A 26,494-nucleotide genomic window follows, 5' to 3' on the forward strand; every position below is an offset into this window, starting at 1 on the left:
ATGTGGGTTCTGTCCGTCTGTGCAGACATCTAACTGCATTGCCAGAAGCTTCCATCTCTGCCTCTTGCACAGGAGCATCATGGATGTGTGTGTTCAACAGCATGTGTGTGCCGTGTTTTATTACTTTCATCTGAACCGCATCTCCCTAGTTTGCAAATGTCTTCTGTAGCTTTGTCAAACATGTTACTAAAGCCAGAACAGCTTCCACTTGTCTGAGGCACTCATTGAAGAAAGTTTGGTTTGGCAAGATCAGCTCATGACTAATCCATGCTGGTATTTTATATTCTACTGATTACAAAATCACAGGTAAACAATTTGGCCCATTACCTTCCTGGATATCTAAATTAGGCTTCTTGAACTTTAGTTCCCTGAGTCCTCATGAGTGACTTGTATGAGGGCTGATTTTTACCTCATTACACTACTTCTTTCCTCTTGTGAGTGACTGAGAAATCAGTTCGTGTAGTCTGGGTTATGATGGAAGGGAATAGTTTTCTAGACCCACTATTCACAGTAAATAAACTTTTTCAGGAGTGGGTCTAATGGATCTACCCATTTCCTTAATGATAACAACACTGGATTAGCTATTGCATTATTATAATTCTTAACAACACTGGTTTAGCTATTGCATTGTTATAATTCTTACTTGGACCTGTGCTAATTATTTAAGAGTGCAGTAAGTCATGTTCCAGTGCTCACATCTATGTCCTGGCATTGCTTAATTTACTAGGATAGATGTACCCAAATGAGAGAGCAGCAAACCATGGAGGGAAAAAGTGGTGGAGAAGAATGAGGAATACAAAAAGCCAAATAATAAGCACTTTGAATTGTGAAATCAGGCTTTTAACTTAATGTTCATCTTTTATACTAGAAGAAATGCCACCAAAATAAATGAGTCAGAAGTGTATGTTGAAATTGCCACTGAAATGAATGAGTCAGAAATGTGTGCTGAAATTATTCTGTGCCAAAGACTCTGGGACTTGGAATCTTAATTATGACAGTAGCTTCATTACTAAAAGAGGACTGGAATGTGAAACCATTGTAAGACGAGACTAAAATAATATTTACTCCCACTGTTGACTGCACAGAACACTTGTTTCCCAAAGGTCACAGAAGTGGGTATTGCCTGTTATTTAGGCTAATGGTCATTTCTCTCTGAAAGACAGTCTTAAGGAAAGTTGTTTGCCTGACTTCTGTTTTTACTTGGAAATCTTCAATTTCCCACATGAACTGTTTCTGCTTATGCTGCTAAAGAATCAGGCTCCCTTCAAGACCTGATGCTAATAAAGTCACAAAGTTGGTGGAAGTTTAGTGAACTGTATTTCATGGTAATAAGAAAGAATGAAAATTACAATGAATTGATCAGTGAAGAATGAGTAATTTAATGATTGATACAGCAAAAGCAGATATTAAAAAAAAAATTTGGTAGACACCACTACTTGTTATTAAAAGCAAAGTTTCCAAATGCAGAGACCTTCCCCCTTGGCTATCTATTACTGTGAATTAAACCCTTTTCTCAGACAGTTCTTCTTCATTAGAAAGTGGGTTTGGTTACCTGAATTTATGCTCAGTGCAATCTTATACTATAAGCAGGGTCATTAATTTAAATGAACTACACTTTTTTTTTTTTTTTCCAACCAGGCATTTTACAGTAGAATGTATGTCAGCAAAAGACACAGATTCTAAACCAGAATAGTTCTAGTGGAAATTGCTCTGATCTAATTCGTTTTGAGAACTACTATTCCAAGCAATCTTGTTTTTTTGGGTTTTTTTAATCTTCTGGCCCTGTTAACAGTACAATAGTTTAAAATGTTGATCAAGTTAAGACTAGTTGCGTGACCAAGGACTATCCATCTATGCTGAGAATATATGAAACATGTGGAACTACAGAACTTTAAACAATGCTTCTTAGATAAAATTTTGGGAAACGAAAGATGCTAATCATTAAATGTATCTGGTACTCAAATGCCAAATTTTAATTAAGATCTCCACTATGTTTTGGACCGTTACACAGATAGAATATATACATACTCCTACAGCTTTTTCTCATGTGAGACACTGGACTGAAGTTAGTCCTTCTGCATATATGGGAGAGGCAAGATGGAATCTGTTTCTGTGAAAGAAGTCACTGAGGAGATGGATGCCCAGGAAGGGAAAAATTGATCCTGTTATTTTATTTCAGTTTTACATTGGCAGGAAGCAGGGCAGTGAACATGACGAAGCTATGGGTGTATCCAGGAGACTTTGCCAAGGTAGTTGGAATATATATCTTCAAACTTTCAAAGCTTGGCTGAAAATGAATTGAAACACAAAATTAATCATGAATGGGAAATGAAAACCTACAGTGTTTCCTTTCAGAATAATTTTTCATCAATGTTTCTTTTCCATGTGATTTTTTCCTCTTTGTTGCTGTTTACTCCACAGTAACATCCAAAACCTTTGACCACACATACAAAATTATTAGCTCTTTCAAGGAGATTTCTTACTGAATTTGCAAGGTGTTTTGAAGCTTGCTTTCTTTATACTGCAGTCTATGATGCGAATTAGGTTAATTTGGTAACAGAAGATTTAAATTAAGTCTTGCATTATGAGACTCAGCCCATATATTTTTATTTTCTGTTAGAATTCTTAAAACTCAGATTTGCTACTTGCTTTTATCAAGTGTGCTGCTACTGCTACTTGAGCAGCTACCATTGTTCAAAGGAGGAAGAAGAAAAAAAAGATAAAGAAATCCTCTCCTTCGCTGGCATTTCAAGGATGAGAATTGTCTCTCCTGGGTATGGAAAAGGATATAAACTGCAGCTGGAATTCTGGAGCTCAGATTTTTGTGCTACCATTGGTATAAATGTATCTTTGACCTCTGTTGCAGTCAATGCATCTTCTTACGCTAGGAAGTATTCATGAGAGTTTCCATATGGAGACCCAGACATTGTCGTCTTTAATGAAGGTATTGAGGCCATATGAATATCTTGATCCATAAAGTGGAGGTTGTCTGCATCCCTATACACACCAACCACTGTCTAACTTTTGCCCGCTCTTATCTTAGACTCCTTCTTTGATTTCGCTCCACAAATTGTTCCACCTAGGTAAAGCGTCTAGCATGGTGAAGTGTGGTTCTGTAATAGTGTTTTTGGAATTGTATTTGAACAAATAATTTCAAAACCTTTCCATTTACATAAATGAATTGGTATTTTTCTTAAAGCATCAAGTCACAATCAAAATGCTTAAAACTTACTGCATAATCCATTCTCACAAGCATTAGGGCAATCACCACAGGGTTGTCCTTTTTTGTAGGGTGTCCGAATTGAACTTTTTAGATTCCCCCTGAAACATCAACATTACCGACATAAGCTATAAAGTCACTATAACATATCTGAGAGTATAACTTAATTATATGGATGCATACATATTCTAATTTACACTCAGTCTTTGGTTGTATATCAAACAATTTTTACGTGTTGGGTTTATCTGTAAAGGTTGGTTTCAGTAGCGGAGTGGGGGGTGGAATTTGCAGGGGTGACTTCTGTGAGAAGGCACCAGAAGGTGCCCCTATTTCAGACAGAGCCAGTGCCAGCTGGCTCCAGGTAGGACCAACTGCTGCCCAAAGCTGAGTCAACCAGCAATGGTGGTAGCACCTCTGTGATAACATATTTAAGAAAGGGTAAAAACTGCTGTGCAACAGCAACCAGAAGAGAGGAGTGAGAATATGTGAGAGAAACAACACAAAGACCACAGAGGGAAACAGACACAAAGACCAGTGAAAAAGGAGAGGGAGGAGGAGCTGACACTCCCCTGCAGCCTGTGGCGAAGACCATGGTGAGGCTGGCTATTCCCTGGCAGCCCATGGAGGCCCACACTGGAGCAGATCCCCACCTGCAACCCCAGGAGGACCCCATGTGGGAGCAGGGGGATGTCTGAAGGAGGCTGGGACCCCGTGGGAAACCTGCAGTGGAGAAGTCCGTTCCTGAAGGACTACACCCCGGGAAAGGACCCATGCTGGAGCAGTTCGTGAAGAACTGCAGCCTGTGGGAAGGACTCACATTGAAGTTTATTAAAGACTGTCTCCCATAAGTGCGATCGCATGCTGGAGGAGGAGGAGAGTGTGAGAAGGAAGGAGTGGCAGAGGCAACGGGTCATGGACTGACTGCAATCCACATTCCCATTCCCCTGTGCTGCTTGGGGGGAGGAGGTAGAGAAATTGGGAGTGAAGTTGAGCTTGGAAAGAAGAGAGGGGTAGGCAGAAGGTTTTTTTAGATTTGTTTTTATTTCTCGTTATCCTAATCTGTTTGATTGGTAAGAAATTTAGTTGATTTCCCCAATATGAGTGTGTTTTCCCTGTGACAGTAGCTGGTGAGTGATCTCCCTGTCCTTATCTTGACTCACAAGCTTTTTTTCGTAATTTTTCTCCCCCTGTCTTGTTGAGGAAGGGGAGTGAAAGAGCGGCTTGGTGGGCTACTGGTAGTCAGCGAAGGTGAACCCACTACAATATATTACAATGTGAATGTGAAATTAATTTAAGCAGTTTATGAAACCATCACTCTGCCTTTAAAATTCCTACTAAAGTTTTTGCTATTGATTTTTATTTTGGTCTTCACTGTACTGTACATATTGATATGCCTTTCTGAATCAAGATTTTAAGTAGAATGTGGAAAATATTTATTTGTGATTTACTATTATGAAAATTAGAAGTTTTGGCAAATTCAATTTAATCTGAAAATCAGTGTCAGTTTTATGTGTTTTATGCTTTTGCTTGTTTCACAGTTCTTTTGATGATTTCTGTCTGATGGCAATGGTTCTGTCATTTCATATCCCTAATACGCTCTTCAAATCTGTTCCTCAGCTATGGATAATGCACCCTGTTACAAATGTCACCATCTCCCAACTAATTTTGATAATGTAATAAGAAGTTCCAGAATCTGAATCAATACGTACGTGGGGCAGTACTGGCAGACATAAAAGTATTTGTATTTACTGTTGGGACAGAAAGCCACAGCACATCCTATTTGATAAGAATTGTACCAAACCATCTGTAGGTATAAGAATAAAAATCATGGGAGAATGAAAAATATACATTTGAAGATAATTTAAGTACAATATGCATTACAGAAACATTCGCAACCAAGTCCCACCTTGCTGGAAAAACATTTTTTCCCTGCTTTCACCCCTGAACCAAAGAACATTCAGGATATAAAGATAATAATTTATCACACATAAACATAAAACCTTTGAGTTAAACTGTCCCAATTATATATGTTTTCATTCAGTTAAAACTGTTGAAGAAGATGTAAGAGTCATGATGTAAAATTTTGTATCCTGTGTTTCATGCAGATGAACAGAGGAGATTATCATAAGCCATTGTCCATCTGAAAACTCTCTGAGTCAATGGAAATCTGTAGACTGTAACAAACCTATTTATATTTCCTTCCTGATACTTTAATAACCCTCTTCCAGTGTCTGAGCAATTTTCAAATGTTAAACAAATAAGTTCCTTCCCTTTTTTTCTTCCTGAAGTTTTGAAATACCAGATTCTTTACTCCATAAAGACACTTAGCTTATTATTTTAATTCTGTTACTTTGCAAGTTTTCATCTTGTTTAGTCAGAATAACTCTCATGTCTCCATTGTACTTATTCCCTTTAAAGACAATAAGAAGATAAAAGTTTCTTAGCTAATGTGTTATTTATTCTGTCTGAAATATAAAAAAGTTGCATCTACCTGAGTGTAATGGCCAATCACAGCACCTTCTGTTTTTGCTCCGATTCCATATTTGAAATCTTTCTCCTCATTGTACCAGGCCTGAATAGCATCTATCCATGAGAAAGGGGCAGATGACATGAAGAGATTTTCACCACATTGTACAGCTGAAAAGAGAAAGGTGCTGAGAAATGCATAAAACATACACATGTGAGAAAAGGCAGCAAAAGGTGGTATGATTTCCATGGAAGTTCTCAGCCCAGATGGGACAGCAGGGTGGGGTTTTTTTTCCAGTTCAGTGACATCACCTTTTGTCAGTACTGAGGTTCTCACTTGTCCAGTTTGCAGTATGGCCAGCATGTTTGGCTGGTAATTTGGTTGTTGGCAGACCTTCTGCATGTCTGTAGATGCATCTGCGCATGTGCACTACAGATCCATGACTGTAATTTTTCTATTTGAAAGTTAACAACCTTGTCACTGTTCAGATCACAGCTCAGTAATCTTTGGAAAATCCCAATAATTCAAAGCTTACTTCTGGTACATAAGAAGGTGTCCACACTGCCTTCACCTACTGTTTTTATTCAGGTTCAACCCTACTGCATTCATATTCATTCTCATCTGGAATTCACCTTCGCAAGAACCAGAGGATTTGGTTTTTAGACAAAAAGTGTGGGGACTGAAGGACGTCTTACAGAGCAGACATAAGTCAGTCAACACCACACTGGGCACTGACAACGGCTGTTGTTAACATAGTATAGCTGCCACTTCAATATCCAAGGACTGAGGTGTTTATATCACCCTCCAAGATAGTTATTGGTTGCAAGTTGCCAGGGGATTTTAAAAATATGAGTCTTGCCTTAGAAATTATATAAATATATAATGGCACCACCAGCCAGTTTTGGACCTTCACCCTTTGACCCTTCCTTCCCAGACAGTTTCATCCATCACAGGCAAGCTGGTTTCTGCAATAAACTGGATCTAGCTTCTCTTTTTTCTGATGGATATTTTGAGAGAATATGTTTTCTCACCATGTTTTTTTTTTTTTACCTACTGAAGAAAATGGGATATACCTATTTTAAACTGATGCAATTGGGATGAGAACGAGATTGAATTTTTCTCACTTACTGGCCAGATTTATATCTAGAATTTCACCTTTGTCCCATGCACCAAGAAAATCACATTGAATATAAGTAGCATCTCAAAATAAAAAACGAAACAAAACAAATCCCCAAAAACAAGCTGGTCACATCGATAACATGTATGACATTATTCAGTTAGCACTCGTGCTTCACTTACTGGTTCTCCTCATGTAAGAAGGACTGTGACTTAAACTACATTGATTGGCCCATTTTTGGGCATTTTTTGCAGCCAGAGGACACCATTCCTTAATGAAAAAAAGAAATTATTAGTCATTCAGACACATACCAATCAATAACCCCTCATTAAGGAAAAACATTTGAAAATTATGCTTCAAATCAGAAGAAATCATATGCAGAATCCTTTTCTTCCCCTTTTTTGAGGGGTAGAGAAGGTAGGAGCAAAGTTACGATGCACCCAGGAGAATAAAAACTGTGAAGACTGATGAAGAATGCATCAGAAGGAAATGAAAAATGCCATGGCTTGTCCTTTTCCTTTTCTTTTTCTTCAAAAAGAAAGAGATATTATTGTTCATATCATCACAAAATTTTCCAGACTTTTTTTTCTACCTGCCCAACTTTATGTTTCTCTTGGTGCTGGCCATGCTCAATCCTTAGGAAAGGTCTGGAGAGTGAATTTGTGACTAAATAAAAGAATGTGACCTTGCATACAGTGCTGTATCTCTCATAGAGTCCATTACCCACTAAATACAGATTTACAGCACGTCACTTACCATCTTCAACATGTTGCTGGCAGTTGGTTTTACTCCTCTCCTGAGGGTATTATGTCTGTCAACAATCAGCTTTCTCTGATCTGCTTTGCTGGTTGACAGAGCATCAAAACCAACAGGTTCCTAAATTGAAAGAACATGTTATATTTCTTTTTTATTTGAATGTAACTAGATCCTGTATCCTGTCTAGGAAACATTAAAATACGAAAATACTAATATCAGCCAAGGACATGATCCTTGTGATGGAGGAAGTACTTTGTCTCCTAAGTATCTCTAGGGCTGCTTCCATGTGGAGTAGTACTTTCAGTGTGTAGGGCTTAATGATAATAACACTGGTTCCTGCAACATACCTACCAACCCTCTGTGAATGGCTTAGATATCCTGGAATGCCTCACGTTCCTCTTAAATTTAGACTTAAATTTAGGCAACTGAATCAGACTTATTTTACTATTATTATAATTTCCTTCATGAGGTTTTGAGGAAACAGGATCTAAAAATCAGCTGAAGACATGAATGTGCTTATGATGCGTTCCCCTTCTTCTGTATTTTGAACATGCCTATCAATGTTTTTTTATTGAAGAAAACTGTTGTTTAATCTCAGGATCATCACAGACCTCTTGTGATACTCCAACAGGACATCCCACTAAACCAAAAAATGTGCCTATGTTTTTCATGCCATAGATTTTCTTCCACTCCTGCCGTAACTGATAGCATTTTTCAAACTTTACATGTGTTTTCTAATTGAAAAATAGTCGCGTGAAAAACTCAGCCTCCTCTTTACAACAATTCTCACTAGTCTTCTAGACTGCAGCATGGAGGGCAGAAAATGAAGAATTAGAGGGAAATGTAGTCAAGTCTTTAGTGCTTCTGAAGTAGAAGTAGAAAACTTCAAACTTCAGAATAAGTATGGATTGGGAGGAACCACTCTAAGTGTGCATTGAGTATGTTAGTTTGTTTAGCTGTTTGAGGGAAATCAATGATACATGCTGAGAGGATGGGACTGTGAGCAAAGGGAGAGGCACATAGCTCAGGACCTGTAGGATGAGAAAGGGAGAGAGTTAGGAAGTGCTGCCTGCAAAACTGTGGGGAATTAATGGGAAGAGGGATGGATCTTTGGGAGATCCAGATTACTGGATCTGTGTATGGGAGCTTCTGGAAAATATAGTTATCTCTGACTCATAAGTAACACTGAGTCTATAGACGGTTTAGTGTGGAACCAGTCTGCTGCTTTGAAATTAAACAGACCTCAAGGATAAATGCTTTTCAGTTCCTAGATGTCTAATCAGACTCTTTCTGCATATGATCTATGTGTATCGGAAAAGCCATATTGAGTCAGACCACAAGTGCCTTAGGTCCCATCCAAATTTTCTAAGCAGAGTGTGGATCCTACCTCTCCAGCAGACAAAGGCAGCACAGCTGTGAGACACAGGAACACCACTGGCAGAATCATCTCTGAAAACGGGAGAATGAGGATTTATTTTTTTATTTTTTAAGAAGCTTTAATTTCTCTGAATACATAGTGAATCTTTCTTCTATGTATTTCCTGGCTTTTTTTCAAGTAGTAAGGTCATATTTTATTTTTTTCTTCCTTCTATCCACCTCCCATTTTTAGAAGTAAAAAAGTAAAATTAATTCCCCCTCTGCATTACCAAATTACTATGACTCAACTGCTTTGCACATCTCATACTTCCCGCTGTAATCCTGGCCGAATACCTTCACCTGAACTCACAGTACAGGAGGATGTTCATGCTTCCCTTCCTGCAGGAAGCCTTCTGCTCATAGCCACAGTGTGGAATGGCTGGAGTGGGATGCTGCTTTTAGCTTGTTTCTGTGTTAGTCTGAAACTTCCCCTACTCCCTATTGCCTGCTTTGACTAGACTGCATTGGTTGAAAGGGGCATTAGACACTCAGCCCACGTGCAGACTTCTACACTTAGGTGTCCGAGTCAAGATTCAAAACCCTTACTTAATGACCAGCACTGCAAAGCCTTGCGTGTGAGCTGGGGCAGGACTGGCTGGACCAGAAATGGACCAACACTGGCTTCCTCGGAAAGACTTGCTTCAGAAAGATTTTTTTGGTTTTATTTTTTTTAAAGACAACGCTTGACAACAGGTAGTGTGGAACAGAAACAAAGTTCAGAACCTTCTCTAATTGAAGAAGCAACTACCAGACCCTGGACTCCAAGACTCTACTTGCTTAGGAGGCTCAAAGCGCTATACCATCCCACTACCGTGACCCAGGAGGTAATGTAGGTCACTTCAAAGTTCAGGTATCTGATTGTAATCAGCCGTAAGAGTTACATTCAGCTTCTTTCTGCTTAGCTACCTTGGGCAGGGAAGCAGGTGACTGGCATGGAATTTACTTATTTTGGCATTTTTCCCAGCCTCCCACTCCAAGGGAATTTATGGGCATGTTAACACAGAGATATATTATTAGCTTAACTTCTTACTAAGTTTTGAGGGGCTGCTGGTTTTAGTTTTAATTTATTCTTGGGGAAAGGCCGACAGGGTTTGCTGATCTTTTCATATTAGCAAAGCCCCTTTACCTCAAGGCAACCAGTTCATATAAAACACAAGGTTCTCTGGCTCGTGGAGAACATGTGAGAAAGAAAAACTACCCTTTTCCAAACGGTACAGCAAAGGCTGTTTTCCTCACCAGCTTGCTTACGTTACACCGGAGGCAACCCATAGTCCCCAGCCTGGAGGCAGGGATGCTGCTCCAGCTCTGCTAAAGAGCAAAGCCCCTTGAAGTGGGATGCGATAGTGGGCAGCTCTAGCTCAGAAGCCAAAAACTGGACAGACTGGCCACATCTGTACACTTAAACTCTCACAGCCTTCAAAATAGGGTGGTTTAGTCCAAGCACTTTTAGTTGAGGGAATATCTAGTTGATCCAGGGGAAAAACATACCTGTAATTAACAATGTAAGTCATTGATTTCCTGCTCTTGGTATTGATTTATATCATTTATGTTTAATTTTGACATCACCTATGCCTCCTTGAAGTGCTTTAGGATCCCAGAAGTTTTTTCTTATTAACTTTTCTACCACTTAGTTCTCAGAGTTGTTACAAAACTTTGCAGTGTATATGACCTAGGTGTTTAGCAATAAAAGATTATACTTCAAATAACGTGAAAAATTATTCTTTTCTCTTAATTTCTAACTAGAAAGTAAATTGAGGTGGGGGTTATTTTTAGTTGTACTCAAGTTACAAGCAAAAATAATTCTTTTGAGTGCAAAATGTGATGATATGCAAATATAAAACAACCCTTTTTGCACCTAAAATGTGTAAAAACAAATTATTTGTTTCAAAGGAAAAAATAACTCTTCACTGAAATTGTGACATTTTCTATTTTGCAAACCAAATCAAAGAAGCTAACTTAAAGATATGGGCAAAGTATTCATTCACTGTAATATTTTCTATGAATTAACTTACAATTAAATATAATTGGTAATTTAATACATGATACAAGTTTCAAAATGCCATTGGAATGCTTTTTAAGACCCAGTGGGTTTCCTGCTCCAAGATATTAACATACTTTTGGCAATCCCACTGATTTCAACCAAATGCTTATAGTTTATGAGATGTAAATTTAATTGCTCTGCATTAATTTCTAGGCACTGGTCCTAAAATCAGTCTCTCTGTCCCCCTCCCCTGCTCCCCCTCAATCAAACATAAATCAGGACACGTGCCAAGTCTTACTGACTTTCCTGCAACTCCATCTGTGTACAGGGATCTGCCACTGAAAGATGGTGCTTTAGCATCCCTAGTTTGTATGAGTTTAGCAAACTTGTGTGAATATATTTTTCCTAACTCTCCTCCTAAAAAAAAAAAAAAAGTCTATCCTAAATTATTCATATAATTAAATATCTATTAGAAAAGACCATCCCCCTTATTTTTTATTATCCTTGAAAAAGGATCTGAAATGGAATAATACAAGCTGTCGTTTCACTTGTACAGCATTGTTGCACAAAGTCCTACTTAGCAGCCATCTTGCACAAGAGTGGTAAGTTGCACAAGGTGGTAATTTCTCCACTCTGGGAATAAGTGGTGGTAGCTACATATAGCAATAGAGTATACTGAACTGAATATATATCCAATTCAATATGTTCAGTCTGTCTCTGTCTCTTTCTTTATGTACATATAATCTGCCAAGATACTGCTTTTTGAATATAGGAGGCTTTTCATCTGGTTTTGATTGTTCATCAATTTTCTCTCTCTTTTTTTCAGTTTGTGTTATACTATTGCCTGTGTGATCCTTATTGTTCGCTGAATAAAATCCTCTTCCTGTGTCTGTCCTAAATTGTTCAATAAGTCTTCTGACAATAGATTGCATTTTAATACATGAAAAAAATTGCAATATTTTAAGCAAACAAATCAATGTAAATCCTACCTTTTGTTTCCAGGAAGATCAGAAGTTTCTTCCGTCCTTCTTCAGGTGGTTGTGGAAATGATCAGGGTTCTTCACTGGTGGGTGATTTATAGCTCTTCTGCTTCCTGATAGGACAAGGTGACTCACCGTCACAGGTATTATAAAATTCAAATAGTGACCAGATAGAGCAACGCATTTGTCAAGTGCACATTCTTCCAAGAGGGAAGTTGTTTGCTTGTGTTCCATTTTTATTTCCTCTTTCTTCTTGTACTGGAAGAGAAAAAATAGTCTGAAATGAGTTTTGTATGTATTTTTCCTTATATGTGAATTTGCAGTCCATGCGAATGCCAGGTACAAAGGCTCTCTGCCAATGATTGACGCATCCAGTTGTAGTAAGACTTGATCTTAATCTCCAGCAACAAAATAAACTCAGCTGGCTACTGAGGTGTCTCCAGATTGACATTGTTATAACGAAGATGGAATCTTGCCTATTGATTTTTCCATCAGGGTAAAAAAAAGTATTGGGCCAAGTTCCTGTTCGTGCTATGGCTTCTTTACATCAATCCTATAGTGTAAAAGTCAAAGAAGGAGACAAAGATAGCTCTGTAATTCATGCTTTTACCCAGTATTGGATAAAGATTAAAAGATTATTGTCTGCACTAACATTAAAGCACGTATTTGTTTTGGCATTTCCGGGTACAGGGGGTAAGATGAGAATGGGTGGAAATACTGCCAGATCGAAGGGTATTTGTGTGCACATTAATTGTTTCTGTCCACTGGCAGTCTCAAGTAATTGCTGACCAGAGCAACTGTCATTGTCTGCTTTTATATAAAACATCATTTTCCTATTTAAATTCAGATCTTCCTTCCTCATAGTCACTTAACTCCTACCCTAGTCCCTAGTGGAGTGCTCCTTTAGAACAATCTTTTGCTTTTCATTACCTGGGAAACTAGTATATTGGCTCTACCAGACAAAATGGTAGTGGTGTCATTTGTTGGTTTGTAATTATATGGAAAGGAACATACTGTCAGCAAGTTTGAGGTTGACACCAAATTGCAGGGAGCAGTCAATATGCTGGATAATAAGGTTGCCATTCAGATGAATCTCAAAAAGCTGAGGAAGTGATTTGACAGAAAAGATCAGAAAGTAAAGAACTGAGAGAGACCAATTGTCTGGGGAGCTGCCCTAACAAAAAGCACTTAAGGGTTGTTGGTAGACGACAAGTTGTACGTGAGTCAACCATGCTCCCTTGCAACAGTGAGGGCTCACCATGTACTGCACTCCATTAGCGACTACGTAGTGCAAGTACTGAGAACAGTGATTATATCCACTTTTTCAACACTTCTGAAATTGTGTCTGGACTACTGTGTCCAGTTTTGGAGTCCCCAATACAAGAAAGACATTAACAAACTGGAATAAGCCTAGCACAGGGCCACTAAGTTGGAAAGAGGAAAGGCAGAGATGGACTCTTCTACAACATGGACACGAGATAAGGACCACAGATTGCAACTCTCATTAGATATAAACAAAAATAGTTTTTACAGTGAGGCTTGTTAAGTGCTGAAGCAGATTGACCAGTGAGGTGGTAGTTTTTGCATACTTGGAGATACTAAAACCTGACAAGGTGCTGAGCAATGTAATGTAACTTTCAAGTTGGCAATGCTTTGGACATGATGTTAAACCACATGAGCTTCAGAGGTCCTATACAACCACAACTGTATTAAGATTGTCCTATTTTTATATTGTTTACACTGGAAAGGCACCAAATGAGACTTATTTTGCTTGTTGACAGATATGACAGTTTAAATAACCACAGTGGGAACCTATAATTGTTATATACGAAAGTAAGTGTTACTAGCATAATTGTTGTAAACATTGCCAATGAGAAAGGTTGCATTCAGGTGATCCGTGAACAGTGGATCCTAAGGTAAAGAGTATATCTTATTACAGAATCATAGAATAATAGAATCATTTAGGTTAGAAAGGACCTTTAAGATCAAGTCCAACCATAAACATAGCACTGCCAAGTCCACCACTAAATCATGTCCATGTGCAGCACACCTACACACTTTTTAACTAACTCCAGGGATGGAGACTCCACCACTTCCCTGGGCAGCCTGTTCCAGTGCTTGAGAAGGCTTTCTGTGAAGAAATTCTTCCTAATATCCAACCTAAACCTCCCCTGGTACAACTTGAGACCGTTTCCTCTTGCCCCATTGCTTGTTACTTGGGAGAAGAGGCCAACCCCCACCTCGCTACACCCTCCTTTCAGGTCATTGCAGAGAGCAATCAGGTCTCCCCTCAGCCTCCTTTTCTCCAGGCTAAACACCCCCAGCTCCCTCAGCCACCCCCCTTCAGACTTGTGCTCCAGATCCTTCACCACCTTCGTTGCCCTTCTCTGGACTCACTCCAGCACCTCAAGGTCTTTCTTGGAGTGAGGGTCCCAAAACTGAATACAGGATTTGAGGTGCGGCCTCACCAGCGCTGAGTACAAAGGGATGATCACTTCCCTGGTCCTGCTGGCCACACTGTTTCTGGTACAAGCCAGGATGCCATTGGCTTTCTTGGCCACCTGGGCACACTGCTGGCTCATATTCAGCTGGCTGTCAACCAACACCCATTATGCTCATGTCATTCATCTCTCTGCCTAATACACACTGAGACCTCTTGAATCAACTCCCCATTCAAATGCATAAACCTGAGTGAATGATTCAGAACAACATCCTATCCCATAATAACATTTCTTTGAATAGAGATTCTGTCATGACACTTCATAAATTTTTCCTATAGTTTCTTGTCATAGAATCATAGAACAGCCCATGTTGGAAGAGACCTTCAAAGATCATCTGATCCAACTTTCCATGGGAAAGGGAGCCTAGGTGAGATTATGTAGCATCCTATCCAATAGCATCTTAAAAGTCTCCAACAATGGGGACTCTACCATGTCCCTGGGAAGGTCATTCCAGTGAATGATTGTGCTCAGTGGGAAAAATGTATTTCTTATTTTGAAGTGAAACCTCTCCCGGTGCAACTTGTACCCATTGCCCTCTGTCTTCTCTATGTGGGTCCTTGTGAAAAGACAGCCTCCGTCTTCTTTGTAGCCGCTCTTTAAGTTATGGAATGCTGTGATGAGGTCCCTCCTGAGCCTTCTCTTCTCCAGGGAGAAAAGACCTAACTTCTTCCGTCTTTTCACAGAAGGCAGGTTCTCCAACCTTTTGAACATCTTTGTGGCCCTCCTTCAGACCCTCTCCAGTCTGTCCTCATCTCTTTAGTCTGTCTACGTCTTTCTTGAACTGTGGGTATCAGAACTGGACACTGTACTCCAGGTGCAGTCTGACAAGTAGTGAGTAGAGTGGGATGATGATGTCTTTACCTCTGCCAGCATCTGAGGATGCAGCCCAAGATCCAATTTGCCTTTGTTGCTGTGGTGACGTACTGCTGAATCATGTTCACCTTGATGTTCATCTTGTTATCCACCAGGACCCCCTGGTCCCTTTCAGCAAGGATACTCCACAGCCACACAGATCCTAGCCTGTTCTGGGCTCTTTGGTTATGATATGATGTCGTAACAGACCAGGCATGGAGCTTCAGTTCCTCCTGCTTGTTAGTTTTAGCTGTTTATAAAGGACCTCTACTAAAGCATTTCTAGTGGAAGGAGCACCGCCTCCCTGTGCACAGAGGACTTGACATCGCCCCTGCTCCCCCAAAACAAAACTAACTGCTAAAATGTACATCAGAGATGATGATAAAAGGTGGCTACATCATGTGATTTTATCCTGACTGTCAAAATCATACATTGCATGAACACAGGCTTAGAAATTACCTCTCTGGCTGTAAAGTTCAATCTCCTGTTAGTGATACTATACATTTATTTTCATAAAGTACTTCTAGTTTGAATCCCCATGCCTTCCATTTCCAGACTTTGGATCTCATGTATCTTCAGTTAAAATTTTCCCTCTCACAGGATTCTCTTCTTGCTGGAGATCTTAGTTATGTTGATGTCAGGATCACAGAATAGTTGAGGTTGGAATGGGACCTCTGGGTATCACCTAGTTCAATCTTCCTACTCAGACCAGGGTCACTTAGAGCAGGCTGCTTGGGGATGAGTCCAGTTGGGTTTGGAATATCTCCAAAGATGGAGACATTCTCTGCATAAGCTGTTCCAGTGTTTGATCACCCTCACCGTAAAAAAGCTTTTTCTCAAGTTTAAATAGAATTTCTTGTATTTCAGTTTGTGCCCACTGCCTCTCTTTTCCCTGGGTACCACTGAGAAGAGCCTGGTTCCATCATCTTTACACACTCCCATCAGATATTTGTACATATTGGTAAGATCTGCCCTGAACCTTCTCTTCTTCAGGCTGAACAGACCCAGTGGTCTCAGCCTTTGCTTATATGAGACATACTCCAATCCCTTAGTCATCTTAGTAGCTCTTCTCTGGACTTGCTCCAGTATGTTCATTTCTCTCTTGTACTGGGCAGCCCAGAACTGGACACAGCACTCCAGTTAGTGCTCAGTAGAGGGGAAAGATCATCTCACTTGACCTGCTGCCAACTCTCCATCTTCTGCAGCCCAGGATGCATCTGATCACCATTGCCACAAAAGTACATTGTTGGCTCATATTCAACTTGTTGTCTAGCAAGACCCACAGGTCTTTCTCTGCAAAGCTGCTTTCCAGATAGCTGGTCCCCAGCACGTGCTAATGAATGGGGCTATTCTTCCTCAGGGGCATGACTTGGAATTTTCCTTTGCTTAACTTTATGAGATTCCTGGTTGTCCATTTCTCCATCCTGTTGAGGTCCCTCTAAACGGCAGCACGACCACTGGGTGTATGAGTCACTCCTATCAGTTTTGTATCATGTACAAACTTGCTGAAGGTGTACTCTGTCCCATCACGCAGGTGATTAATGAAGATGTCTCATATTATTGACCCCAGTGTTGCCCCTTGAGAGGAAACAACTGGGTTTTTGGTGAGTTTTCCTCAGTTTACTCTGTACTGTTTTGTTCTCAGATTTCATTTTAGTACTACACTGAACTGAAATGCCTTGTTATCCCTAATCAGAAAATTCAGTATTAGGCTTACTATTAAAACAGGATCTAAGAAAGACATGTAAATTCTTGAATGTTTAGCAAAAGTTTATCTACTAGCCTCCCCCACCCACTCCCCCCCAAAAAGTCTTCTTTTTATGGTTCTTTCCATTAAATTTGGGAGATTAACATCTTTGATGTCATTAAAGCTAGTCAGACCCATATCTCTTGATAAAATATGGAGAAAAATGGACACTTCCAGGATGTGAATCATTTCATCCTGTATTACTTATCAAGAATAGATTATATCCACAAAAGCCTACAAATGTCTGTTTTACTTCATTTTATAACTCAGCTATAGACTTCTGTACTGAAGATATTTAAAGGCTGATAATATAAATTACATCCACTGAGGAAGCAAAGGGGTCACACACACAGAGAACACGATTATCTAAACCTCGCTTCTCTAGTAAATCACATTAAGTCGCAGGCATTTATAATGTGTCTGTATGCCTGGCGTTGCTAGTGTAAATACAATTCCTTATCTTACTTAAAATTTTCATACCAGCTCCATCTCATCAGTCATAAGATACTTGTTTCCATTTTTCAAATATGTAGAGACCCTCTCTGTCTCCTGACATTTGTCTTTCACTCACTCTTCAGATTCTGACCATGACTTCCTCAGCACCTGATGATTACTTTCACCTTTTAGTTGGTAAATTTTCAGCATCTTTAATTTTGTTATGGGAAAGTGATCTGTAAATATTTGCAGAGCTATCTCTGTACCTTTTTTACTTTGATGCCTACAAAATATTTGAGTGCAGTAAGTTAACTCTAGTCTGTGGATATTGTCTTACAAATAGGTCAAAACCATTTTCTTTTGTCCTTATTATCTCTATTTGTTCTTCTTGTTTATCTATAACCCTCTTTTATCTTGTCTGGCATCTAGCTATACACCCTCTAGGAGGAAAAGCATCCATTTGTTCTCATTTGAGCAGCATCTTCTAAAATGTTTTCTTAGCACAGAATAGGGTCTCAGAGGCTATCACAGTGAGAACAAAAAGCACTAATAAATTATATAAAGAATCACATTTCAGATTCTTCTCACCTGTTTTTAGATGTCCGGATGATGCACATCTAGCACAAAATAGAAGTCTAGAGTAACTCAAGAGTCATCAGAGGGTAACAGACACCTTTCTCTTTTCCTATCTTAGACACCTATCTTAAGTAAATTAGCTTCTGAAAGTATTTTTCTGTTCTTGTTGGCTACAAAGAGAGCCTGAGCTAGTCTAGATGCCACAAAAGCCTCGAAAACCCCACTCTGCCAAAATATTCCTGTATGTGGGAGGCAGTCTCCAAATATATAGATGTTCTTGATTTTGTTCCACTTTGTGGTTGTAGAAAGAATTAGATGATAATTAGATGTAGAAAGAATTAGATTTCTTCCAGTGGAGGAAAAAACAATTATTATCATAGGTTAGGATTAATCTGAGCTAAGTTTATCAATCTAAAAGCTCATTTTCAGTCTTTAAAGTGAACCTCCTGGTTCATCCTACTTGGAGACTAACCTTGGGTGACATCCCTGCTCAGTGATTAAAACAGACACTTGAATCAGAGATGTCCAAACATTTGAGAGAGAAATTTCACCTTCCCAACCATACAATCACTTCTGTTCAGCAGTCCTGCATTATAAATGGGTGGAGCTGTCTCATTTTCTGCCCACCACAAACCAAAAGCCCAAACACTCATCTGGAGTTTCATGCCTGTTATGCAAATGGAACAGTCAATAAATGCATTGCTTTTAAAGGCCAGAGAGGCCTTCTGGCAGATTTCCCACTGGTATTTTAGACATAATTGGTCACATTCTTTTCTCATGCTCCATATGATCAAAATGTTCTTAATTATTCAAGCATATAATTTTTTTATTACTCTGAACAAAAGTGTGCTCTTTTCTATGTATCATCTGCATTTATCTCAGGGAGGTAATTCCTTTGTGAACAGTGTAACCTCAGATCACATGCTTGATAAATATTTTTAGTCCATTATCGGCATTCCAAACTGTATTAATAATCCTGAAAGAAACTTAATGCCTCAGCTTTTATTTCTACCTCACTTCTGTGTTTCCCAAGGCCTCAGTTTTACCAGTAACCTGATTGAAACATTGTGCCATTAAGCACAACCTTTGGAAAACAGCAATCTGAAGGCTCCACTATGTACCTCTAGGAATAGACTGGTTGCAAAGTCAATCACTGAGGCACAGTGCTTCCGTCCTAAAGACAATACTGGTTCTTTCAAGAATCAATGGCTCTTTCTTCCCTCTCCATCATCCCTAACTTCTGCACACAGAGAACAAAACCCAGACTCTTCTGTAGCTCTTCCCAGAGTACTGAAGGCAGTAACTCTAAGCAAGCGTGACTTAGAAGAAGGTTAAACAATTCATTTATTTAGTAACTTCAGAGTTCTGCCATAGCAAATGCATTTAGCAACAGTGCATTTATTTAGAAGGATTAAGTTTCAAGGATCTACTCTATTAGACACTCTCACAGAAAAATGCAACTAAATCAGCAGTTAAATTTCCATAGTTTATCTGAAAGAGGCGTTTCCATGTTTAGGGTGAGATGTTGCTTGCCACTATTTTAGCAGTATAGCAAGGTTGTATAACAATATCCTTGTACCACACCAAGCTTTTCTATAAGGCCTCATCTAGATCTTCAGTACAGTTCATTTCCAGCATTCCCGCTGTTATCAATTCTGATTAAAAAATGTCAAGAATGACATTTTAGATGTCATGGAAGGGAACATCTGTGATAACCATTTTGGATCTAGAAAAGATGACAGAAAAGGAACATTCTGTGGATTTTTATAAGTGTCTGATATATATTTCTTACACTTCATTGAACATGGATCATTTAAGGAAACAGTACAGTCACAGGCATTATCCAAAATTCAGTATTTTCACTGAATGCTGTGCTGGACTGGTGAAATTCTTATTTCTCTTCTTCCCAAAGGGACTTTTTAGGTACAGTCTAGCCTTTATCCATACCAAACCCTGAGGTGATCTAAAGCAAGAGTCCATTACAGAAATAGCGAAGTCTTGAGTTTAAGATTAGTAATGTACCTTAAGAAAGTAGACTTGGAATTAAAAATTAATTCTGTCAAGGAATCTGAGTGGAAGAAAATTTTGTTGCAAAACTGTATTTATTTATTTATGTCTTCATGACTTGGAGTAGAGAAGATAATCCACTGGTCAAGGAAAGTTGTGTTCACAGTGCAAATGCATTTTGCTCCAGCACCTGTGACTCTCCAAGCATTGCACATCAGAACAAATCTTCAGGTCTTTTGGGCTGACTCAAGACAACTTGTTTGGAAATTCAGTTGTTGTTTCACTGGCTGTAGTGGTATATATATTATCATATCAAAGGAGATGAGAACTAAAGTGTCGCATCTCCTCTTATGGCCAAAACTAAGGTGTCCGCTCAAACCTGAATCCCAATATTTTATTTGCTCCTTGTTATGTCCTTTATCAATGTGCGGGAGAAAAAGAGGGCTCCAAGAGCCAAAAGAGGTTCTGTGGACGTTTTCAACATATTTATGAACACATATAGGCCCTCATTAATGGCAGTACAGAATTACCCATTGTGGCCTTTCACAGAAAGGGAAAAGCTCAAAATCTTTTTGCACTGCTTCCCACAAAAAGGTCTTGTCTTAATACCATGAACAGGAAATGCTCAAGCACAAATCTAGCACAGTCGGAGACCTTAATAATTATTTCTATGAATAACGTACTTCTAGTTTTATTGAGAAATCCCAAAATATTTGGGAGTAGTTGCATTTTCTTCTACAGGTTAAAAAAGTATCGTGCTGTCAAGTACCTGGACATGATTCCAAATGGCTTCTGTAATAACATTGTCTCCATCATCACACTGAATCCTATGCATATAAAGGTAATAAAAGTGTAACCTTTTTTTTAGGTAGAATCCAATCAGAGTCAAGACAAGAGGAAGAGAATGCCGAATGTTAAAGTATGGAAGAGAAAGTGAAATCTGTCATTAGATGGCAGTTGATTTGTGGAGCTTAAAAAGGGCTTTTTGGTGCTCATCCAAAAGAAAAAAAGAAGGACAAGAGAGTTGGAAAAGAAGTGAAAAAATTCAATATTGTCAGGAGGCAACTGTGATTGTTATCTCTCTGGCAAGAATCCCTCAGGATTCTAAAAATTTCAGTGATAAAGATATTTCTGGTCATATTTGATAAGCATCAATGAATGTGTCCACCCAAGTTATCTCTGAAGTAATATTAATTGCAGGATACAATAGGAGGAAATGAGAACAAAACAGGTACTTGTCAAATGCAGGAAGTTTGTGGTTTAGTCACAAATAGAACTTAATTTCTGTACCCAAAGTCAGCCCTTCCTTTCTCCTTCTCGTAGAAAAAATGTCGTTAAGAGAGATTTGCATGATGTAGACCTTAACTTGTATGATGTACATCCACCAGAAGGGTCTGAGCATCCTCTTTGGGTATGTCCTCAGTAGTAAGTGTAGAGAAAGCCGAGCAAACTTGGATTATTTGCAAGAAGGAACAAATGTCTCCTTTCATGGAGCCATGAGCACTGCCTGGGGATGAGGGTTACTGCCTTGGATTACACACCGTACTGCATTATATTGCTCTGTGCCTTAACTGGCTGATGCTTGCAGTTCTGTGCTGTAGGTAACAACTTGCAAGGTTGGATCTCCACATGCTCAGGGAAGTTTGAAGTGCAGACATATAAGAGACGATTTTGTTGCTGAAACATGGATGTCTGTTGCCAATTTTGCTGTAGCATATTTGAGACACATGCACAGTACTGACAGGTATTGCACAGCACTTATGGGAGACTACCCTTCTGGAGTGTCAGATGGAGGCTAGGTAGGACATCCTGCAGTACTTAAAATAGCCCTAAATGTCTGTATGTAGGCAAATGAATCACAGCCCTATTGTTTCAGGCATCGTGAGTTATCTTGCCTGGCCTTAGCTATGCTTCAAAACTCTGAGGATTTCCCAGAAGTTGTCTGTCATATCTGCATGGCTTCTAAAATGATGCTAAATACAAAAGTTTGAGCAGCTAAATATAGCCCACTGTCTGATTCAGTCACTTTCCTTCAGATGTTAAATTCAGTTACCCCAACTTCAGTGCCTGGCTCTGTCTTGAGATATTGTAAGATATTCTGCCTTAACATTAGCTAGTGGTTCAGAAAGTCTGAGTTTCCCATTGATGTTTTGTCATATCTGACAGCTCTGGGTGGCTGTCTCAGATATGCAACAGCATCTTATACAGCCAAGAATAGCTAAGCTCAGGGAAAGAAATGGAGACTGAGCTGTCTAAATGTTAGGCATTTAGTCCACTTTAGGACTCAGTCCATACTCAGTGAAGATAAAATTCAGACAGCTCTGTCCAATTTACATTTGATGTCTTCTCAATCTTAAAAAAGGGTGGACCACCCTCTACAAGTGCCTGTATCTCTCCAGTGACTAAGAGTGAGACTATGGTTCAAGTTCAAGGATTCAAGTTCACACACCTAATTTTAGGTGTTTACACTTGACCTGCATGTCCTGATTGTTGTTGTAATCACTGGCAGTAAGATTCAGTTGCCTACAGGCATCTAGAGATGTTAGGAATACTTTTGAATATTAGAGATAGTCATGTGGGTTATGCTGTTTGTTTAGATTTATAGATTACACTGAAAGAGTCATGCAACCTAGTGGATCTGAAATATGTCTTTCAGAGTCACAAGAAAATCAAGGAGTTTCTTGTGTCATTTGTGTACTCCAGCCCAGATGCTTTATTTGCTCAGATCTTGAACAAACGAGGCTTTTCAAGACCTGATCTCCAACTGGATCCAGCTGAGATGCTTCTTTTGATTTCCCTGAGTACTGCATTGTGTTTACAGGCAGGATTCAGCTGGTGCTGTAGGAGAGGACAACATCCTTTTTTTACAATACAAGACCCAAAGAGGATATTTCACTTGCAACCCCAGCACGTTGGATAAAAACTATGACTTCACTGCAATACACTTCAGACTAACGTGGTAAGGTTACAGCATCCTAACAGCATGGCCCTAATCATGCTAGACTTACGAAAACGCATTGCCAGGTGCCATGTAAGTGCCCAAATGAAGGTGGGTTGTGATGGGGTGATTTATAGTTCATACTCTATAAGTCAGCCTGGACCATTCATCCATTCACAGGTTTCTCATCAAGTCTTTTTCCCTTATGTTTGTCTTGGCAGTGACATTAACAGAAATAATTTTCAAAGTGGAGATCTCCTCCAGTAAATACTGACATGGATGAGTTCTGGGTATGGAATGAAGGTGTTACTAACCCTGAAGTTAGAGTTTAGATCTTGCGTGTTTGATTTTAATGAAACCATGAAATATGCCTTCTTTGTTTGCAATATCTCAGACTTATATAGAAGCACTTTCTTTCTTAGGTTTTTTTTTGTGTGTTTTGTTTTTGTTTTTGTGCTTGGACCTGAGCGGTAGTCAGTGATGGCTGTTTGTCTCTATGTGTCTGTGTGTATAAGTGTTTGTGAGCTCAATGCCATATTTGAAGTCTTTCACCTCATGCTTGTCTGACAGCTGACCAAGTACCAAAAGTGTCTGTCACAGACAGATTTTCACTGCAGTTCGCAGCTAACATAACAGAGGGAGAGGGGAGGGGAAAGACAGTTCACAAAATGTATGAGGAAACGTGTCGGGAAGATGCATGGATCTCTGCGCAGACAGAGTGTCTTTTGTCTCTCGGGCAGAATGGCTCCCTGGCTCAAAGCCCACAGTGAAGCAAATAACGCAGCAGATTCATTATGCCCTAATGTTGCTACATGACGGTACATCTGGGAATTAAATTATAGACAAAGGTGGGCTCTCTCTCTGTTATTTTTTTGTAATCTCGAGAAGTTGCCATGGTCTCACCGTTCAATAGCATCTTTGTATTCACTAGATCTGCACACAAAGCCCAAAATTACCTTACTCGAAATAAGTTACAGTTACATTGCAAACGTTTCTTCATATTAGTTTTCACTCCATTCTAAAAGAACAAGGGCCTATTATTGATCAGAGTTATACAAAACAGATGGTATTTTTCTTTTTTATATATGCTAATAACATAACATATTTAGGTATGAATGGTGAGATTATTTTTAATGATGTTTTCATATGTTAAAGTCTGATGTCTGATCTAAGCTAATCAAATAGGTGTTCTGTAGTGATTAGACTAAAAAAAAGACATCAGTGGAGCATGATTTAACCCACTTGAACAGGTGAAGCCAAGATGCATTGCGTTCTGGAAATACTTACACTGCTCCATTGATTACAGAGATCTTTGACGCAGATGTCTACCTCATAGATTACTAAAGTAAAGGATCTTACTTTCTTTTGAACACTCAAAAATTTTGAGTTTTTAACAAAGATCTTGATTTTTCTTTCTACTTAGTTTTTTTTTCTTTTTTTTTCTTTTTTTTTTTTGGTTAAGCCAGATGTAACTTTTTTCTTTTTAATTTTCTGACTAATTGAATAAAACTTTAAACAAGGTTATGTAAGAATCTGTAAACAAAGAAACAAAGAAAAATCTCTCCTGATCTCACATTAGATATTCACACCAACTATTTTTATAGTTATTTACAGATGGCATTTTACACTTTCACTGTTTTGCTGATCACTGTTTTCACCCATCTCCATGAACTGCTGGAACTGATAAATGTCTTATTTTCTTCTGAGGTTCTTGACACTTTCTTCTATGCTTTGGTGGTTGCACATCTTTATGTCATTCAGCTGCAACCTAATAGTTAGTGGCTTACCTCAGGAAGCAATGGCTCTGCTCAGAAATAGTTTATTGTTTCAGTAAGATAAATCTCCATGAGCTTTGATATGTCAAATGGAACTCATTTGGTGTTACTCCTCTTCCAGATGAGAAATTTCTTAAATATTGAGCTAAATCTCAGGAATTGCCATTGATTCTGTGTTGATTCCCACAGCACCTGGGATTCTTGCAGATATACAGATTTCTCATAAAGGATCCTGCTGGCACCCAAAATGGAGCCTGTAAATAAGAGTCTGGAGAAAGCACCAATAACTTGCTTGGTAGAATTGTGAGCTATATGCTAGCTCCATTTGCAGTATTTTTCTCTTCTCAAACAGCTAGTTTGAGTTGAGAAGCACAGAGTTTTCTTAATGCATAAAATGAACAGTAATTTTCACATTTTGAACTTGCACGGTAAGCCTGGAACAAAGGCACAGTACATAAAAACAGTAAACACACAAATATGAGCCTAAATGCTGCCAAATAATTTATGCTGTCACACATTTAGTTTGTAAAAAAGACAAGGTAAATAGAATTTTTTTAATGGAAATGCTGGCGTTAAGGCCTTGTCTCTGTATGCTCTGAGGCTTTATCTATTATGTACGTGCATTTACATATGTATTTACATATGTACACATACATAGACTCTCTATCCTTGTCCCCCTGTCTGTACATACATACAGAAATATGAATGTGTATATACACATACATATACATACATAAGTGTTGTGCCAGGGACTGTTCTCTAGCTCTGAGACAAGTTGGTGACTCAGTCTCCAAACTGGATGACCGCATTAAAATCGCCTATTGGGGATGGTCTCTGACCCATGCTGATTCTTGCACGACACTTGGACTTTATTTGGAAAAAATTAGTCAGACAGGTATTCTTCTACCTGTTACAGCGCTGAGTAAATCAATAGAGTCTGCAGAGCTATTAATTTTGGCTACGTTGACTCAATCTCAACTGACTGTAGTGGCAGCCTAGGTACCTAACTTGTACATAGACAGCTCTGTATACATACTTAGGGCAGGTAAGCTGAATTCCTTCATGCTCTCGAGGCAACTTTGAAAGTGAAAACTCATGGCTAAATTGATTTGCTCAGACAGATGGATAAAGAGTTTCCTAAATGACTCTTTTTCTTGCATATATTATTTTTTAAAAACGGAGGCTTTAATGTGCCATTTGAATGTTCTCTAACAATAGAACAATGGTACAGGACAGTAGAGAAACTCCCCAAAAAGCAGCAGATCCTTATGAAGTCCAAAACTAATACAATATATTTAAAATCACTGCTTTTTCATTTCTACTAGTACTCATCCTGCACCAGTGATGTCTGTTTTTCATTTTAGTACACACAGAATAACAGCCATCTCTTACTCTACTATAAATCAGCATGAATTTGGGGCCATATGTTGAGCGCATATTCCAGGTACCGGACCTGGACACTGTAAGCTTAATGATTTATAATCTAAATGCTATTCAGGCCACTTAATAGTTTCTGTCTATCTGTTGGATTTTCTCAAAATGAGAGTTGTTGGCTTGGTACACACATTATAAGCAAGATATTTGCAAATTGCAGCAAGTCCAGCAGAAGGCTGAGAAGATGACTGGGGACTGTAGTTAATAACGTAAGTGGAGATGCTGAGGGAGCTGCATTTGTTCAGCTTGGACAAGAGAAGGCCAGCAAGGAATATCTAGCTTATATTTCAGC

General features: G+C 39.0%; 1 protein-coding gene across 1 annotated transcript; it reads right to left on the bottom strand.

The window, feature by feature from the left end:
* Positions 1–3,232: 3,232 nt before the first annotated feature.
* Positions 3,233–9,007, bottom strand: LOC104167041 (cysteine-rich venom protein ophanin-like; the record flags this gene model as incomplete). The annotated part of the gene is made up of 6 exons (XM_009707164.1): positions 8,948–9,007; positions 7,561–7,680; positions 6,987–7,074; positions 5,712–5,857; positions 4,930–5,024; positions 3,233–3,321 (listed from the first exon to the last, which is right to left on the bottom strand). Coding segments are annotated over exons 1-6 (598 nt in total), but the record flags the coding sequence as incomplete, so codon positions are not given.
* Positions 9,008–26,494: the final 17,487 nt, after the last annotated feature.

The sequence above is a fragment of the Cariama cristata genome, unplaced genomic scaffold (assembly GCF_000690535.1).
Source record: "Cariama cristata isolate BGI_N322 unplaced genomic scaffold, ASM69053v1 scaffold10799, whole genome shotgun sequence".
Classification (NCBI taxonomy): Eukaryota; Metazoa; Chordata; class Aves; order Cariamiformes; family Cariamidae; genus Cariama; species Cariama cristata.